Source organism: Buteo buteo, chromosome 11 (genome assembly GCF_964188355.1).
Source record: "Buteo buteo chromosome 11, bButBut1.hap1.1, whole genome shotgun sequence".
NCBI lineage: Eukaryota > Metazoa > Chordata > Aves > Accipitriformes > Accipitridae > Buteo > Buteo buteo.
Window position 1 is genome coordinate 23494752 of NC_134181.1, and position 19883 is coordinate 23514634.

At 55.8% G+C, this 19883-nt stretch overlaps 2 protein-coding genes across 2 annotated transcripts; one reads left to right on the forward strand and one right to left on the reverse strand.

Annotated features, from left to right (window-relative positions):
- Positions 1–1606: 1606 nt before the first annotated feature.
- HERPUD1 (homocysteine inducible ER protein with ubiquitin like domain 1) lies at positions 1607–8850 on the reverse strand. The gene is made up of 8 exons (XM_075040546.1): positions 8714–8850; positions 7546–7623; positions 7387–7461; positions 6156–6277; positions 5673–5795; positions 4673–5020; positions 3291–3396; positions 1607–2648 (listed from the first exon to the last, which is right to left on the reverse strand). Exons 1-8 carry the CDS (start codon positions 8843–8845, stop codon positions 2481–2483), a joined length of 1152 nt encoding a protein of 383 aa, XP_074896647.1. The 5' UTR covers positions 8846–8850; the 3' UTR covers positions 1607–2480.
- Positions 8851–12995: 4145 nt separating this feature from the next.
- Positions 12996–18986, forward strand: PARD6A (par-6 family cell polarity regulator alpha). The gene is made up of 3 exons (XM_075040553.1): positions 12996–13124; positions 14391–14613; positions 17300–18986. Exons 1-3 carry the CDS (start codon positions 13062–13064, stop codon positions 18085–18087), a joined length of 1074 nt encoding a protein of 357 aa, XP_074896654.1. The 5' UTR covers positions 12996–13061; the 3' UTR covers positions 18088–18986.
- The last annotated feature ends 897 nt before the right edge of the window (positions 18987–19883 follow it).

Below are 19883 nucleotides of genomic sequence, written 5' to 3' on the forward strand. Positions count from 1 at the left end.
TATTGCCCTTCCTCTAGGCTGAGCTGCCTCAGTTCCTTCCACTGCTCCCACACCTCAGTCATCCCCGCTTGCTCCCAGGCTGTCTCAGGCAAAGCTGAGGCCTTCACTGCTTCACAATTAGCAACAGGAGTTAGGGCTATGCCACACTCCCAGCTCCATGTAACACCAGGCTGGCTCAGAGTCACTGGTGCTCAGAGCCCTCAGTCAAACACTGCTCTCTTGCTTCCCAGTGCTCCTCCCAGGTGCAGTGCTGGCAGCTGCCTCTGCAGAATTACAGTATTTACTTTCACATTATTTGCCCAGTGTCCTCTGTTGTAGTCACAGCTTCCCTCCACCCCAATGGCAAAGAGAGGTATGCATTTCACTAAGCCATTAAGGAAACCTTCTCTAAGGCCCAGGAGCCTCACTACATCCCCCAGTGGCATTAGCTATGCTTAATTAGTTTTCCAGCTAATTTTAAACCAATCTGCCTGCTTATGGGAGTAGCAAAAGCCTCAAGACAACAACAGATGTTCTGCTATCTCTGGCAACTTCTCAGATTAGACTTTTCACAAGTAGTCCAGCACTCAGTGCTCATCGCCTAAACCATACCAAAACAGTTTATTTCTGGCTGCCAAGAAATACCCTCTCCTCCCAAGACTGGGCCCAGGCACATCTCAGTTGATTTGGGCACTTTGCCGAGACACCTTAGCAATGATTAGATACACCCTGAAGAAAAAAAAAATCCATCATCCACAAAAGGCACTGCCAAGCACAGGTAGACTTACCACTAGCAAGGCAAAAGAGGGGACACTACCTCCAAGAATAGCCTCAAAGGCTTGCACAGAATATACCCGAAGTAACAAAGCCCACCTCCTCTCAAATTACTTCATTTAAGCATTTAAAGATTTTATTGCTAAATTTTACTGCTGTCCTACCCATCCTCCCCAAGCCTGCAGCAAATTGAAGATGTGGCAGAGAAACTACTTGGTAAGAGGCTTGGAAAGGAAATTGTTGTTCAAAGCCAGAAAAAACACATCACTAAGATTAAACTTGCTACCACAGATAACACCAACAAACCATGTCTAACCTAACATCAGTCTGATCTGAAGTGACAAGATCAAGCATTACCTGTTAGGCTGTTACAACTGCTTGTACCAACTCATGCATGTTAGCCCTGACAAGACACTCCTAAACAAACAGTTTTGCCAACTGCAGGTAGCAATGAGGAAAAGCATTACAGGTTTCACGAGTAGCTGTTGTTCCTAGACAGCACATTAAGCCAAGTTAAATCCCCAAGCCAAGATAATGCATTGCAATGCCACTGGGAGTCACACACAGGGCTCAAACTCCAAACTTTCCAAATACCTGCAGAATTACCTGCTTCAAGATGTCTATGGTCTTTGTGCCCGCAGCTTTCAGTGAGCAAACACAAACTACAAGCTATCCAAGGAACTTTAAATGCTAAAGGTTGCTGAACAGTACAGGTAGGCAAGGAGCCAAGTTTAAGGCTCTGCAAGTATCTTTTCCCCTCATACCCCAACTAATTTATCATGACTTTTCAATAAAAACAAGGTGAGAGCACATCCTGTGCTTTGCATAAGTAGTCTTCTGATTGCTGTAGAGTATATACAAGCATGGATATAAATACCTGCAAATTTTATTGGAATCAAAGCCCTTAGCCATATCAGAAATTAAAGGGAACACAATGAAGTAATATAGGACAGTTGCTCTGGAGTGAGAATGCATCAAATTTGAAAAGTTGAAAGACATTAGACTGCTTTAACTTTGCATCCAAAAGCAGTGAAAGTTTATATCTTGCATAAATTCTTGCTAGATAGAGCTGAACACACTTACTCTTCTCCCATGATTTGACAGGGGGCGAAATTAAGCCTTGAGTTTAAACTGTCTGAATTTGGCAACATGAAATTTAGCATGCAACTCCACTGAGGTAATTGCTTATCAAGAGGTCACCATCTTACAGTCCTCCACTTTGTCCAACAAGGAAATTGCACCACACATCCTTCATAGGAAAATATTTACACAGAAAGTTTAAACTATTGTTGAAGCAATTTAACAATAGGTCTTTCCTAAAAATCTACTAATGCATATCTAGCTTTTTTTTGAGATCCTACACTCAGTGTAATTTAAATAGCATTTGAAACATTCCAACAGGAATCACATTGCACAGAAGAAGCAATTTGCTTCTCTAACATTTTTGCACACCTGCTTAGAGCCTGTGCATTTAGTGCACAGGTTTACAGCGCCAAGCCTCTACATAGATGCCTAATAAATGCTACAGAACAAAGTCCTTTGGAATGAGGGCAAGCATCTTAGCCTCTAGGCCATAAAGACTTAAGGCTTCTTGTAGTTTCATTTGCTTGGTCAGTGAGAGCCAGAGGAAGTGCCATCCACTTTCACTCCTGGTTTGGAGTTGGTATCCAATTTGCTCAGGTAGACTAAAGCCCATTGCCATTTCAGACAAGCAGACTGGTGACAAGTCAGTTGTGGGTCACTCCAGGCCCTTCTGGAAGAAGGGATGCAAAGAAAGTCTTGAAAAAAACCCATGCTGTGCTCATATATGAAGGGTTAGCCTGCTGCAGTTCTTGTAAAACTTGTCCCTCATCCGGAGATGCCTCAGATTCATCTGCTCTGCCTGCGTTTTCCCCCTGCCAAAATAAAGGCTATTTGGTAAATGAGATCATTTCAGAAATGCATTAGAAGAATCAGGTGTCAAACAGCATGGTTTGTTACCCAGATGTCACTGTCAGAACATAAAAAGCTTGCAAGTATCCCCAGACAACCACAAAGTCAAAAAAACCAAGCTGCACACTAGTATTACTGGTTAACTCACACCACGTGTCTACAAACACTGTTTAGGACAAACATGAAGCACCAGATCAGGTGAACAATGTATTTACAACTAATTAACTTTCACTGACATCAACCAGAAGTGTCAGCTTGAAATGCAAGACTCAGATTGCTTATATACTCAAATCCTACCACTGAGGTAGTCCAATCCCCATCTTCAGTTACAGAACCTGTTCAGCCTGTGACAGGCCGCTCTCCATTCATTACAACATCTTAAAGAACAGAAGCAACCAAACAACAACATCCAGCCTGAAATATTTTGTAGAACAGAGGAGTCAGCTACACCAGAGGAAGACTCAGGCTGACAGTTAGTCCCCCATGGAAGATAGTTTCTGACAGAAGTTTAGAGAAAAGTTTTTGCTACTAGATGGAATTAGTAAACTCCAAGTAAAACTTCACAGGGTTTCATGCTCATGGTTTAAAAAATAGCAAGACAATACCTGTAAGTTATTGTTCTGGTCCTGGTTTATAGCAGCCTGAGGAGGAACATTGCCTGGGAAGGGCTGAAGTGGTCTTCGTCTAAATGGAAGCCATCCAACATGGTGCCTGGGGAAGGCAATAGATTTTTATTAATACTGCTTAAACATTACTCCTTCCTGTTACACCAACACAGTTCAAGTAGCATTTGACTGCTGACTGCTCAGAGCTGTAGACAGCAAGTTCAGAATACTAAGGTCTTTCTGCCCTGACCCAGTAAGTACTTTCAAAGCCTCCTGTTAGCAGCAAACCATGAGATGTGGAGGGAAGACTGAGCATCTGCTCGCATTCAAAATGAACAGTACTTCATCCAGGTTTGTATCCAGCATGCTGCTAGAGGTACAAACAGCCTGCTTGTTTACCACATTATGTACACCCCGGGTAACTTCTGTGCCCACCCTAAAAAAGGGCACAACAAAGAACATGCAAAACACAATACTGTCTTACCAAAACATTACAGGCCATATAGACCTTCTCAGAAGGTCTGTATCTCTACAGCACCTGCACTTTGTAACCCACAATAGAAGCTGTTCAAAGTTACCCTTTGGAATTATCAATAGGAAAATTTAAGGACTTTTTATTAAGCGATTAACCTTCACTCTCCAAGTCTGCATAGAGGTTAGTAGAGCTGATCATTTGAGCTGCTCCAGTTTCAACTCTTAGACCTACCAACAGGAATTCAGAGGCCTACATCACTTGTTTCACTGGTGATCAAAGAATTTGAGAACAGATTATCTCTCAGACAAGACAGCCCAAGCATGTCAGCTGAGGGCCCATTATCTTTAGTGTGCTTTTAAGATTTATCCCAAGTTTTGCCCCTCTAAAGAGGCTCAAAGGCAATTCAGGACACTGCATTCAGTTTAGCTTGGTCTGCTCTCCAGAGCAGCAACACACAGCAGAAAAAACCTGCATGGGTACAGGACTTAAATAGCAGGTGTGAGATCCTCTTCCCAGACTTCAAACACTGGTTTCCCAACAAGCAACTGTCATTTACTACATTGAACCTACAGGTCAGTCTGCTCTACACTTGCCAAACTGCTGGGGCTTTACACTGAGAGCTGCTTAGGTTTCAAGTAGTTTTTAAAAAAGAAAGCCAGCCACACCCAAAGCTTTACTACAAAACTCAGGTAAGATCACCCACTATCACCCATTCTTCATTTAATCCAGGCATAGGCTATACTCATATTTTTGCTAAATAGCAAGTTATACCAGGATAGAGCAGTGGTTTACCCTTTCCAGGTACAAGAGTCATGTGAAGCTCAACTGCCAGAAAGCTGACCACAGTACAGAGCTCAGTACTTCAGTGAAACCTTTCTGAATACAATAGTTAATACCATCTACTTACAGATACATCAGAACAGTGCCACCCATAACCAGGAGGAATCTGCTGACACTGGAGTAGAAATAGATAACATTGACAAAAACATAGAACAGTGTTGCTGAGTAGAGCCAGTCCAACCAATCTCGATTGCCACCCTCCTCCTCTTCTTCCATGAGGGGACCCCCTTGGGCATTCATCCGCAAGTTCTGGTTGGCTGCTGCATTAACCTGGGCAGCAGCGTTCTGGTTTCCAGGCTGATTTTGTGCAGGAAATGGGTCTGGGAGAGGAGCTGGAGGTGTCACTGGTGCCACCGGTATCTCCTGAGAACGCTGTGCATGGGACGGGTCAGTAGATGCAGCAGTAGAAGCCAAGCTGAAACCAGAACAGAAAGTATAGAATAAGGCTTAGTCAAATCCTTTCACACTTAACACAGGCACTGAAAATTTGTCCATCTTTATACTTAAAGTCAGATCACATGCAAGTCAAAAGCATCAAGTTTAGAGGCTACAGAAGGGTTAAAAACAAGTTTTAGCTCTACCCATGCCAACAGTTGCATAGTGACTTCAGCAAGTTAAACCAGGCACCTTCCACTTTATGAACAAAAATTTCAACACTTTGCAAAAAAATTCTTTAGAACAATCAAAAGGTAGTCTAGAAGGCTTCTGCAATTCTCAGCTTTACCTCTGTCACCAATTTTCAGTCAGTGCTCTGTGAGCTACTTTAAGCAGTCAAAAAAATTGAAGAGCTAAGGCTCATCAGCAGAATTACATTTACTCTACAGACACCTGCCCTCCCAATCAAGAGGATCAGAGATCTGCAATTTGTTGCAAGATTCAAAACCACTGGCCTGAACAGGAAGCCAAGAACCACATACAGTTAGAGGTACATTCCCACACCATTCAGTGTAAGTTACAACAAAAAAGTGTCTTCCAACCACCATCAAGAGAGGAAGAACTGCCAGAAGCTCTCTATACCCTTGTGTTAGTTTCTACTTCCTACTGGTAGCTTTTGACAGAAAACTTACTATCGCATGTAATATTGTCTTGCATAAATCTGCTGAAACCAGGACATCTGAAGCATGCTGTAGGTTGTATAAGCAGAGAAGCCAGGAGCCACACTTTGGAAGGGATGCCAAGTTGTTTCCAGCCTTTATCAAAAGTTGAACACATTCATTAGCAAATACTGGACAAACTGCAAGAGTCATTTGTTACAGGACAACGTAAATAGCTTCTGCCATTTTGTGCATCCAAGTGCAAGCCTAATTTTTCCTTCTAGAGTATTAAAGATATCTCTTTACCCACATGAATAAAGGGAACATTTTCAACTAACAGACCAGTGCACTTTCCTTTAGCTTATTCCATGTCCACTAAAGCTTTTATATATAAGCTCATCATATTTGGCCCATATTCTATGGACTTAAGACAGCATGTGTGGCATAAGGAGCTGGCATCTATCACAAAGCCAACATTTTAAAAATCCTGGTGATGTACGTAAAAATTGTATTTACCTGTTACTGGCCTCTGCTGAAGACTGGCCACCAGAAGAGCATCTCAGTCTTTCACCATCTGAGGAAGATACAGATGGTTCTTGACTAGCTTCTGACGGTAACTTTGGCTCATCAGCTTTAACCTAGGGACAACAATGCAGTTAATGAGGTTTATTTGAGACACTACACAAGCTTGAAGCAAGAAGGTTATGCCACACAGAATATGCTCCAATTTTATAACTGCTACACAGTTCACACTCTTTGTCCTGCACAGTACTGACAGTGCTCTGGAGCAACATGCCACAAGCACCTCCATCAGTATTGTAAAGTTCCTTAAAAAATGACTGGTGTCTAAAACTGACTCAATGTTACTTTTCACCTTCACCAGATCTACACCTATATTTATTCATTTTTATGCATGTAGTCAGGTCCCATCTTGTTATAAAAATGTAATTGGAAGAAACAGAAGGAACTGCACTCAAGCTTGACTTTTTAGCTATGACAAGTTTGTACTTGCATACACAAACTGCTGTACATAGAATTTAGGAGCTGTTCTGTGGTGATACCTCTGTATAATATCCAGACCAAAACTGGCTCACATCTAGCAACCACCAAACATGGGTAGGATAAGCTCAAATTGCCTGTAATGGGCAATATAAACACACCTCTAGACACATTAGCACATCCACTTGAAAGTAAAAATTGGTTTTGGCCATTTGCACTTAAGACCAGTAAGTGCTCACTTCAAGCACTAAGGCTCATTTTTTGCTTCCGCTCTACAGGCTGTCATTAATGAGAGCAGTCAAAGTGTCTTCAGCTAACTGCCTTCTTCCTTCCCCACACCCCCATACATAGATCAGAACCACTTCCACCTTAACTACCACATCATCTGCCCACAAGCAGAGCCTCTGTCCAGAAAAGGCTGGGACATGACAAGTCACATTCTATTTAATAAAGCTGAATTTACCAGAAAGCATTTCTTCTTCAAGCTGTGTGTTACAACTAGATTATAGTTTTGATATTTCTTAACAGAAGCCACAAGAACCTTTACTGATGAACTGTAGAATCAATTTTTTACTTGGCTTAATCCAAACACATTCACAAATTCCTAAACAAATTATCACAAAATACTGCCATTGCACTACTAGGAAAAATCTGCGGTACCAGTGAACCTTAAAATAGCCATTCAACACTTCCGATTTTCAGTCACAACCCCAAGATTCAGCTTAATATGCTAAATTAGTACAAGTACCTCTGCATTGGTTTCTTGCACATTTGCAGGAGTCTTGAAGTTGTATACCAAATGAAGAGCATGCAACTCCCCATGCTAAAATATAAAGGAACACATGTTAAAAAAACAATCTCTTTTCTGGATGTATTTCAGCACATCATAAAGGATTTTTTTATATACCTTTGGCAGCAACTCTCTCAGATAATGATGATCAAGCAGCAGCTTCCCAGAATAAATCAGCTTCTGGTCCTCTTCAGGCTTTGAAAGAAAACAAAGAATAGGATGACTTGCTCCACCAAGCACATGCAAGCAGCAACTGACACAACTTGCAGCCAGATGGGCAGAGGCACACAGCTGGAAGCACCCCACACATTAAGGTACTGTAATGGTTTTGTGTGGTCAACCCACCACAGGTACACAGGGAATTGCACGCATTAAATTCAGCTGATGAGATGAGAACAATTGAATGCTGAAGTGCAAGCTTACTAACACCGAGGTCCAAATCAGCAGGAGGATACAAAGCACCCCTCTGGCCAAGAACTTTGTTACAGGCTGTCTCTTTCACAGTCCCAACAGACATTTTTTGTGTTTCTCAGAAACAGGCTGGGAGTGCCACCTAATCTGATCAGCACTGGAGGTGATGTCAAGTAAATCTGTTACACCCCATCAGTCGGCAAGAGCATGCTGATCTTGCTTCTGGGCAATCACCTTGCTCCTAAGAAAAGGAGAGCAAAAAAGCATATCCTCCTGCTGAAACGCTGTCTGTCGGGTGCAGCGGCGCGCAGCAGTGCAACGAGCACCCACGGCGTTACCGCACCGAACCCCGTGACTCAGAAGGAAGTCAAAGACTTCTGCATTTCCACCGCCCGACCTCCCCTACCCACCCCGTCGCCTCGCTCTGCGCAGACGGGGCTGCCTCTCGCTCAACGGGCCGAGAGCTTTCCCCCAGAACCGACCCCCGAAGGACCCTCAGCCCCCTCGCCACCCCCGACCTCCCCGCGGCGGGCAGGCTCCCCGGCGGCGGCTGACGATTGCGAACACCCCGCGGGGACAGGCGGCGGTGCCGGGGAGGGCAGTTAATATTCAACCGCGGCCGGAACAGAAACCGAGCCAAGTCCCAAAAGAAGGCGGCCCGCACCCACCTGCGGGCAGCTGATGCAATCGGGCTGCGGGACACCCCGGCGCGGGGGGGAGGGCCGGCAGGGCAAAGCGGCGGCGGCCCCGAGAGCCCCACGGCAGCTCCCGCCGCCCCGCGGGGACTCAGCACGCACGCACACACCCACCCCCCCAGCACCCCAACGGCGGCGAGAAGGGGCCGGTGCAGCGGGCCGAGGGGTCGCGCACTCACCGGTGCCTCCGGTACGAGGCGGCGCAGCTCGGCCTTGAGGCGGCGCACGGTCCAGGCGGGGGCGGCGCGGAGGCGCAGATCGGGGTGCCGCTGCGTGGGGCTCCGGACGAGCAGCGCCAGCGACTCCTCCATGGCGGGACCGGGACGGGGGCGGCCGGTACCCGACCCCGCAGAGCGCTTTATAGGCGCCCGCCGCGCCCCGCCCTGCCGCAGGGTCGCGGTGGCTGCAACCGATTGGCCGCGGCGGGAGAGGGGGGACGGGGCTTCCACGTGGGCCAATGGGACGGAGCCCCGCCCGCGGGGGCCGCGGGAGGGCGGTGGCGGGAGACGGAGGGGCTGATTGGGCGGCGCCGGGTGAGGGGCGGGGGCTCCAGAGCTCAGAGCAGCGTCACCATGGCGACCGTCATCCCGCCCCACTGGGCCGGGGCCGTGAGGGGCGGGCGGCTACTGCGGGGGCGGCGGGGCCCGGTCCCGCTGTCCCCGCCCGCGCCGGGCCCCTGCCCTCCCTCCCTCCGTCCCGGGGGCGGTCGGGCGTGCTCAGCCCCCGGGGCCCGCAGGTAGCGGGGCGGCCTCACCGGGCCGCGATGGCCGCCCGACCCCCCCCCGGGGCCGCGCTGGGCCTGAGGGAGCCGAGCCCGCCCGCCAGGCCGCAGCGCCGGCAGCCTCACGGGGCCCGGCCCAGCCACCCCTTCGGCACCGGGCAGGGAGCGGGGGACGCATAACCGGTGCTCTGCCGCACCTTCTCCCTCAGACACCCAGCCCGCCTCCCGCCTGCCCGCTCCGGCCTTGCCGCCGTGCCGCTGAAACGTGCGCCCAACCGCCGGCAACGCAGGCACCGGTTTATCTCTGGTGCTCACAGCCCCCCAAGGCAGAGGGGCTCTGCAGCAGGGCTCGTTCATCGCCGTCTCTCGGTCCCCTGCGCAGGCGAAAGCTCCGCCACGCATCGGCTTCGGCAGCAACGCTGGGTTTAGGGATCCCTGGCTTCGCTCTTCCCTTTCCCCTTCGCCCACAGGAGCAGCACACCTCTCCAGGAGGGGCCTGCACACCCTGGATCCACAGCCTGATCCAGGTGAAACATTGCCTTTTTCCCTATGTTTTTTTTTTTTACCGGATCTGCATAGCCACTTCAACAGGTTTGTTGCTGACTTTGTGGGGACAGGACACACCATGCTTCTGCGTGAGGCCAAAAGGAGCGCGCAGGGGTGTTGGGGAAAGGTGATAACTCAAGACATTATCACTGACAAAAAAAAGTCCAAAACATAAAAACGTAGAACAGCAGCTTCTGAGTCCTCCTCCCCATACATACCCATTTTCCTTTGAGACGTGATCCAACATCGGGAAAAACAGTGGTAATGATCCTGCTGCACCAGGAGGGGGTTTTAGTGTACTTTAAAACAATATCGTAGGAATGTGAGAAGTCAGTTGTATCTGTCAGCACCACATATTTACTCTGTGTGTTTCATTAGCTGCTCAGCATTTCTTGGCAGCCAGACCTGTTGCCCAAAGGCACCAGTGAGTTTGCAGCCAGTACCAGATTTTGGAAACAGAAAAGACACTCCGCCATGGGGATGCATCACCTCACAGCTTCCTGGGGAAGAGCTGTGCCACGGGGCATCGCTGCCTGGGCACCAACAAAATAGAATCACAAAGAAATGAACTGAGCCTATGTCTCATCCGACAAACCCTTTGCGGCTCCCAGGGTACATCCTTGCAAGGATGGAGAACACCAGCAGAGCCCGTTCCTGTGTTGCATCCCTCCCTACAACGAGCACCACGGCAGCAGGAATCACTTCAGCCATGAGGCTGCGCTCCCCACCTGCACTGCCCTCGGCTGTCCCTGAACAGGCTCAGCACTCAGGTGGGCTTTCCCTCCCCAATCTCAGTTCTGGGTCCCCACCCAGCCAAGGAGACGCTGTCAGAGCTATTCGCCGCTCTGGCTCTGCCAGCAGGGACCGTGATCCGTGTCCCGCAGCTCCTGACAGCGGTGAAAGAGGGAAAGACAAATGCAGTGTCCAAGGCCGCCCTTGCCAATGCCCCCTGTTAAGGTCAAGGTGACTTTGCTGCTCGCTCAGTTGCAGCCTTTGCTCAGAGTGCCCACAGGGGTCCCGTGGGTGGCAGGGAGAGGGTAAGGCTGAGCAGATACTGATGTCAAACCAGGTTCTCAGGCTCTGTGTGTGCATTTTGCTGGGACTCCCTGTGCTGTTGCTGGCCCCTGGACCAGGTGAGCAGCTGTAGTTGCAGCACCCATCCTGCCTTGTCACAGACAAGGGGGGCATAGCTCGCCTGAGCTGCCTGCTGCCCATCCCCTGCCCTAGCCATTGCTGGGAAAACTGCCCGCTCACAGGAACATGCTGGACAACCTTATCTGCACCCAGCGCTGACCTGGCTTTGAGCAGGGGGTGGAGGAGCGACCTCCCAAGGGGCCCGCCAGCCTGCGTGCGGAACCTCGGCAGTCCCCCCCTCCAAGTCAAGGGGTGCTGAGCCCCCCAGAGAGCCAGGCCCTTGCTGCCCTCACCTGAAGCAGCCAAGAACCGGTGGATCTGAAGTCGGTGGACATGTCTGGACATTTGGTAGCACGTGCTCTGGTCCCAGAGGCTGATTCAGAGCTCCTGGTACTAACGCAAAACAAATACCTGCCCCGATACTGTCTGCTTAGCTCAGGTCTCGCTCTGTAGACATGGGGCAAAACAGAAGGTGTGACCAGCATGTCACCCCCACCGTCCTGCTGAACAATTAACTCCGATTTACCAAAATTGGAGATGAAGGGCTGCAAGCTTCTTTTGTCAGCGGTGCCTGCGTAAACATTAACCCTGATGTAAATCAGGATTATCTCCCTGACCTCAACACAATTACTCTGTTTAAAAAAAAAAAAAACGAGGCGGGGGGGGGAGGAAACGGCTGATGAGTTTACAGCTCTGTGTGCGGTCAGGCTCATTTTCACCGCGTGGCAATCACTCAGCACAGCAGGAACAGCCGGCGGAGAGTTTGCCAGTACGCAAGGAGGTGTCCCACAGCCTCGCAGCCTGGCGTGCTCCCTTTGCTCACCCAGGTGCGGTGACGCAGGGGAAGAGCCTGCCAGGAGCTGCAGTCCAGCTTATGCAGGCCTGGCGGGGCGGTGATGCCGGGGTCCGAAGCAATATTGTGCTGTCCAAAGGTTGCTCTGCGGGCCGGGATGGGACAAGGATCAGAGGACGGCGTGATCCAGACAAACCGGGCTGATTCTCGGGATTTGGTTCAATGTATTTACTTAGTAGGAAGCACTGCGCTTGTTAGGTGTCTGGCTTTAAAAAGAGTTTCATGGTGCTGTTGTCACGGCCCCTTCAGCTGGTGTGGGGGCTTCCTCAGAACCTGCAAACAAGACTTTGGTCTTGTTTAGGCACTGGGCTCGGTGACCCCAGTGCCAGTGGCCCGCGAGCAGGCAGGGAGCTCGCAATGTGCTCCGGCATGGTGCAGGCAGAGCCGCACCACGGCGGGGTCTGCGGGCAGAGGGCTGCCCACGTCTCTGAGCATTTCTGTGCCCAAACAGAGCCAGTTCTGCCAGAGATGCATCCCACGGTCCTTCCCCACGGAGGCAACCCGTCACGGGCAGAGCGACACAAGCGCTTCGCCAGTGAACTCCAGCAGTTCCCCTCCTTCGGCTGGGTTGTTCCACCGCTCGGTAAAGCAACTCATCCCGAAACGAGCGACCTTCCCCGGCCCACGCTGCTCCGGCGCGGTAACGAAACTTTCCCGCCGGAGAGGGGAGAAAAACCGGAGGGAACGCGTAACCGGGAGGTTGGAAACGAGCTGCACGGCAGCGTGTCACAGGCCAGGCTGAAAACCGTCGCCTGCTGCCGGCGCTGCCCCGGCGGCCCGCCAGCCCTCTGCCAACAGGTCACCGGAGCGGCGGCGGCGGGGAGCGGGCAGCCTCAGAGCAGCGGGAGAGGCGGGACCCGCCGCCGGGCTGAAACATCCCCGGGTGGAGGCGAGGGCCCCCGCGGCGACACTGGTGGGGATGCCCGGCCACGCGGGAGAGCCCGGCGCCCCAGGAGCGGGGCGGACCCCCGCCCCTCTCGGGGTTCACTGTGCCGCTAACGGGGCTCCCCATGGCCGCGGGATGCCCGGGACGGCCGGGGCCGGGGCGGGGGGGGGGGTGTCCTGCCGCCCGGCCGGCCCCGCCCCCGTTGCCACGGCGACGTTGTCAGCAACCCTCCGGCCACGCCCCCCTCCCCGTGTGGGCCAATGGCGCGGCGGCGCCCGGCCTGCTCGCCGGTGACGTCATGGCCGGTGAAAATCCCCCGTGGCCGCGGGAGCGGCGGTGGCGGCGGCGCGGCCCCGTGGCCCGGTGCGGCCCGGCCCGGCCCGCAGCATGGCCAAGCACCACCGCACGCCGGCGCGCTCCGCCGAGCCCGTCATCGAGGTCAAGAGCAAGGTAAGCGCCCGCCGGGGCCGCCGCCGGGGCCGGGACCGGGGCCGCTTCCGCCGGGTCGCGACCGGGCGCGCCGCCCCCGCACCGGGCAGCACACGTGGGACGGCGCCGCGCGCCGGGGAGCGGCGCGGGAGTCGGGCCGTGCGGGCGCTCCGCTCCCCGGCGCTGCCCGGGGCCTCCCCGAGCCCGGCCCGGCCCGGCCCGGCGGCCGCGGTGTCCCGCCACCGGCGGGCTCCGCCGGGGCGCGGGCCCGCTCGACGCGGCCGGCACCGGCCCTGGGAGCGTCGCCGGGGAGCGCTCGCCAGACGCGCGGCCTCGCCGGGGCGCGGTGCCGCCAGCCCCGGCGTGCGGGATGGCTCCGCCGGTGCGGGCGTGCTGGGTGCGCGGTCACCCCGGGTGCACGGCTCGCCCAGATGTGCTCTCGCCCAGATGTGCACGCTCGCCAGGGCATGCACACCCCCCGGCTACGCCATCACCCAGATGTGCGCCCCCAGCAAGGGATGAACTCCCCCGCCCAGACACACACACCCGCACGGCTGTGCGCTCGCCCAGATGTGCCTGCTCGCCCAGATGTGCCTGCTCATCCAGATGTGCGCTCACCCGGCACACTCTCACCCGGGTGTGTGCCCTCGCCCAGCTGTGCCCACCCAGCCCTGCGTTCATCCAGATGTGCGCATTCTCCTCCTGCACCCTTGTCCAGCTGTGTGCTCACCCAGCTGTGCCCCTGCCTGACCAGGGTGCCCGGCGGGGTGTGTGCGCGGTGCCCTCCTTACCGGCGCACGCTGGCTGCCGCCTGCCCCGACAGCTGGGGTGTGATCCCCCCTCAGGCAGCGCGATACTCGCAGTGTTCCTCAGCCCGTTCTTAATTGGCTTCCCCTTCATCGTGACTGAAGGAGGCAATAATTAACGCCATTGCTCACCAGGTGCTATGGCAGCACCTGTGTCGCAGGGAAGGGCCTCCCGGCAGCATGGTGCCTGCCGTGGCTGGCGATACAGCCGGAGGTTCCTTCCTCTGCCGTGTGGACACCTCTCTGCCCCATCACTTTGGTGTTCAGGCAGGAAAACGGTTCTGCTCCTTTTATTTTGCTTTTGGGATGGGCTCCGGCCAATGGGTGCCGCTGCCTTGGTGCTGCTGAGGCTCTGGAGCCGGCAGTGCCTGGCTCTGCCTGCCCCGGGGCAGCTCTGTGCGGTGCCCTGCCTGCATCTGTCCTGTTGGCCAGAGCTAGCCCTGCCCAGCCTCACCCCCTTCCTCCTCCTCCTCCTCTGCAGTTCGACGCCGAATTTCGCCGCTTTGCCATGAAGCGCTCCAGTGCAGGCAGCTTCCAGGACTTCTACCGCCTTCTGCAGACGGTGCACCAGATCCCACGGGTGGACGTGCTCCTGGGCTACACGGATGTCCATGGCGACCTCCTGCCCATCAACAACGATGACAACTACCACAAAGCCCTGTCCTCTGCCAACCCCCTCCTCAGGGTCATCATCCAGAAGAAGGGTAAGTGGGAGCTGGAGAAGGGTGCCGGATCCATCCTCCACATCAAGGGAGATGAGCCACGTCCTGCAGTACCACTGGTTCCACGTTTGGGCTGTGCCAGTGGCAGTGGCAGCCAGTCACATACCTGTCAGCCACCGCTATGGTGGATGGAACTGGAGATGGCGGCACCAGGAGGGTCCCAGAGCCCCACTGGGGCCATGGCACCCATGCAGGCTCTCCCTGACAGCCCTTCCCCATGGCAAAGGCACCCATGCCAGCCTGGCCCCATGCACCCCAGCAAGCAAAGGCAAATCCTCCCAATTCACCCCTTTGAAGTTGCATTTTCCAGCCGGGCTTGCGTGGGCTCCCGGAAAACACCACATTGCTCCCGTGAGTGCCACGCTGAGAGCCCCGTCGGCTCCCTGCCCTGAGGCGGTGGCAGCCATTGTTTTGGCAGAGCTCTCAGGGTACCGGGTGCTGCAGAGTTTTTGGTGGTGGGAGGAGGCTCGTCTCCTCCCCGGCAGCCCAGGGGCTCGCCCTGACCGCAGCGGTGTGTTCCCGGAGAGCAACTTCCTCACACAGGAGCATGAAATCTCCATGATAGCAGCGTCCCAGTGAGGATGAAAGCCTCTCGGTGACAAACACCCTGGGTAGGTCTCTTCTTCACCAGGGAGATGCCCATCCTGCTCGGTTTAGCAGCACTGAGGCTTTCTCTTTAGTAGCACCATCAAGCAACAGTGCACAAAGCCGGAGCCTGACCTAAAAGCCCCTGTTTCCCTGTCACGGTGCAACTCCGTGTTTCCAGCTTATGCTATTGGTATAAAGTCCCTGGGCGAGGGGCGATGCCAGTGGCCGGCCCTGGCTGCTATGCCAGTTTTCCTGGGCTTTTGCATCGGGGTGATGCACTGGACCAAAGCCCAGACCCAGGCTGCGGCATGGGGAGCCAGCGTGGGGCTGGTTGTGCCGGGACTGCTGCGGGAGCATTGCTCCTGCTCTCAAGAACCGCCTCATCTGCTGCTGGGAAAAGCCTGCAAGGGCCCATGAGTGACCATGCCGAGCTGGCACAGTACGGAGAGTGGACAGCTGAAGCCCGGGCACCGTGGGCAGCACAATAAGGAGGGCAAGGAGACGGTGCCTGCGAGCCCCAGCACCCAGCTGTGCCCACAGGAGAGGGGCTGCGGGGCCGGCAGCACCGCGGGAGGTGTGTGGAGAGGCCAGGAGCAAGCCCTGGGTGAGTCACAGCTGATTTAAAATGGATCCAGGTCATCCCGGGGCTGGGCTGTCGTTGAACCAGTCCGGGTCGGTAAGGAATGCGGCTGCAGAGCCTCTCTTGCACGCCGGGCACGGGGAGCCATGCACACGCATGTGTACGTAGGTGTGCACCCAATGGTGGGCTCCGTGGCCGCCAGTCCTGCCGCAGGGGGTCAAAAAGCAAAGGCTGTAGCTTGGTTCCTCTCTGTGCTGTCACCTCACACGGTGAAGCTGTCCCTGCAGAGCAGCCTGGCTGGGGACGGCAGTGCTGGCCTTCCTTGGCTGGGCTTGGCTCATGGGAAGGGCAGGGGAAAGGCCAGCACATTGCCAGGGCCACCGGTGGGCTCGTCCATGGGGTGCTGGACCTGCCTGGCCCAGCTGCTCCGTGCCCCTTGGAGAGGAGCTGTGCACTGAAATAGCTGTGGGAAAGCCTCCACCGCCCTTCCCCGAGCTAAAAATACGCCAGGCTGTGTGTGCAGGGAGATATTTATAACCTAGGAGCCCTGGCAGGCTGGCTTGGCTGGGGAGAAACCCCATGTCCACTGGGCTTGGGGGCATCCCCAGCTCCCCTGCGGCTGGAGCAGGGTCCGGGTGCTGGCTGGGGGCACCGTGGGGAACGTGCCGGCAATGCAGTGGCCAAGATCTCACCCCTCGGCCCCTGGTGGAAAGGGATGGGGAGAAACCAGAGAGGGCCCAGGGGATGCTCCCCAGCACGTGGTGAATGCAGCCAAGGAGGGGACGTGGCAGAGCTGGGCCCCACGGAGCAGCCCTGGGGCAGGGTCAAGGAGGATGGGGTCAAACCCTCTGTGGTGGCACCAGATGGTGGAATAAGAGACAGCAGCACAAATCACAGTTGGGGATGTTCAGGGGCCCTGGGGACGCTGCAGCCCTGGGATGGGTCTCCAGGATGTGGGGAGTCTCCATCCTTGGGGATGGCAGGGCTCCACAGGACACAGCTGCAGCCATCCCCATCGCATGCCAGCGATGGCCCTGCCCCAGTGGGGACAAGGGACTCTGGTGCTGTCTCATGGAGCCGGACTTGCCCTCAGGAAGCTGGCTGCTGCCACAGCACCCCCTCATGCAGCGGGGGAGCCTCATGCGGGGGGGGGGTGGTTCCCCCTCCCCAAACTGGGGCACAGCCGCAGCTCCCAGGCCCTCAGGGCTGGCAGCTCTAGTGTTAAGCTGCAGAGTTTGGCTTAAAGTGTGATTAAGGCTGAATCACTGCCTCGATCCCACTAATCCTGGCCTTGTGTACGCTGGGTAATCCCAGGAGATGGGCCTGGCGGAGACAGGCTGCAGGAAAAGCTGGGGTGATGCTCCGGGGAGGAGAGCCAGTGAGACCTGTGAGCAGGGCACTTCTCCCACCGGCTCCCCTAACACCTGGGAGCCAAGGGCACACTGTTGCGTCGCTGGGCAGCTGCAGTGCCTGACCTGTGTTCTCCCTTGCTCCCTACAGCAGAGTCTGATGCCGGTGTCTTCGCCTCAAACTCCTTGCAGCGGAAGAAGAAGGGGCTGCTGCGCCCCGCACACTACCGTGCCAAGCCTCACCTCCTCATCGGCATGCCCCAGGACTTCCGCCAGATCTCCTCCATCATCGACGTGGACATCCTGCCCGAGACCCACCGCCGCGTGCGGCTCCACAAGCACGGCTCTGACAAGCCGCTGGGCTTCTACATCCGCGATGGCGTCAGCGTACGCGTGGCCCCGCAGGGAGTCGAGAAGGTGCCTGGCATCTTCATCTCCCGCCTGGTGAAGGGCGGCTTGGCCGAGAGCACGGGTCTGCTGGCAGTGAGCGACGAGATCCTGGAGGTCAATGGCATTGATGTGGCTGGCAAGTCCCTGGACCAGGTGACGGACATGATGGTGGCCAATAGCCACAACCTCATCATCACCGTCAAGCCGGCCAACCAGCGCAACAACGTCATCCGCAGCAGCAAGGCCTCGGGCAGCTCGGGCATGTCTACGGACAGCACCCCCAGCCAGCAGACCCCCAGCCCAGCCTCGCAGTACCTGAGCAACTACAGCACGGCCGAGAGTGATGAGGAGGGTGACCTGGTCATAGAGAGCGACAGCGCGCCCCACTACATCCCTGGGGGCTGCCCCAACGGGGGCCCCGCGGATGGACCGCTCCAGCGGAGCCTGTCCCCGCACAGCTCGCGGGGCTCCCTGCAGTCCCTCTGCAGCCACGATGGCAGCCCTGGCCGGGGCAGTGGGCGGGAGGACGGCACCCTCCTCACCCTATAGCCACAGGGTCCCGTGCCACCCTTGGCGGCCAGCCGGGTTTCCGCGCAGCCGGGCTGGTCATGGGCACCGGGGCAATGACAGGGCCGGTGGGCAGGGGTGGAGCGGGGCTGCCCGCTGCCTTCTCCCGCCACCCGCATCCCCGGGAGCCCCGCTGCGGCACCGGCTCCCGCCAGGCACTGCCCCTCTGAGCCCCCTTGCCTCCCTCCCCTTCCTTCCAAACAAGTGGGTTTTTTTAATTTGTTTTATCAAAATATGCATCATCAATTAATATATTGCAACGGACAGTAAAACCTTTTCTAGAAAGCACCCTGCTTGTCCCTGCTTCACGTCACTGCAGGGGCTGGACCCCAACAGCCGTGGGGAACAGCCCCCTCCAGGACAGCAAACAGCCCCAGTGCCGCAGGACAGGACAGGCACACCCCCCACCAGCCCCACTGCCCTGTCCCACACACTGTGGCCCATCCTGCCACGGATGCATGCGCTCCAGATCCCCTGGGAGGAGGGGGACGGGATGGGGACCCCGGCCCTGCGCGCACAAGGCAGTGCCTGGGAGCGGCACCCTTGACTGTGGTGCACATCGTGGCTTCGCTGCTGCACTGGGCAACCCCATCGAGAGCCCTTGCAGGGAGGAACACAGAGTCTGGAGGGACGCTGGGGCATGTCCCTCCCCCTGCATGTCCCTGTCCCACACCATGTGTCCAGGCTGTTTTGGGCAGCGAGCCTGGCATGGTGGCCTGATGCAATGAGCCTTGCCTGGCCCCCCGCCTGGTTCCCACCTTATCTCTGCTGCAGTGCCCTCGCTACACAGGGGACACCCCGGTGACACCTGCAGGGAGCTGGGTGGCACCTGGGCTGGCAGCAGCACCCTGGCTGTCATTCAGCCCCAGTAAACGCTGCTGGGGCTGGAGCAACTCCATCCTTCTCCAGCTTGGGGCTGGCCCAAGCTCAGGGGGGGCCGTACCCACCCTCCCTGCTCACCTGGGGCTCCTGGCGCCCTCGGTCCCTCTCCCAGCACTGAAGTGCCGGGCTGATGGTGGCTTTGGCCTTCGCTTTGCTGCTGGCCTGGCCCAGCTCCAGACCAGTATCTTCCTGCCCATAGGGAGGGACAGAGCAACACCCCAGCAGGAAGGTGCTGCTGGGCCCCATTGGACCCACAGTGGTAACAGCTTCTCCTCCTCCTGTGCTCTCCTGGCTAGGAACAGGCCTGGCCAGATCACGGCTCGCCATCCCCACAGTTCTTTGCCCCCTCTCGCCACATCTCCTGCAGCATCAACCTTCAGTGCCAGCACCAACACCTCTGCCCCAACCCGCCGTGGCCACCGGCGACATTTGCTGGTGAAGCAGCCCAGGCACAAGGTCTGGCAGGTAGAGCGCACCTGAGGGCAGTGCTTTTCCAGCCTGTTCGCCTGAGCTGGACACGGGTGCTCAGGAACCAAGGGCACCGGCACAGCGCCAGACCCTTCATGGCATAAGGGCTCTCCCACGGCCCTTGGATTAAACCCCATGGGAAGCGAGCGCAGATGGTGTCAGATGCCCTGGCTTGGCTCCCATGGGGCAACGCTGGTTTAGTGCCGAGGGCTTGACTGCGCCGGCTCTACCAGCCCCTTTGCCAAGGGTCCTACAAACCCAGGGTCCTCTCATCGGCACTGCTCTCAAGGGCACGGGGTGGGACTGGGTGAGGAGGAGGAGGACCCACAGCTCTCAGGGTCTGAAGGGATGGCACCAACTGTTCAGGTTTTGACTGTCCGTCTGGAGCCCCAGCCCTGCCGGGGGCAGGCAGGGAGAGCAGCAAGGGC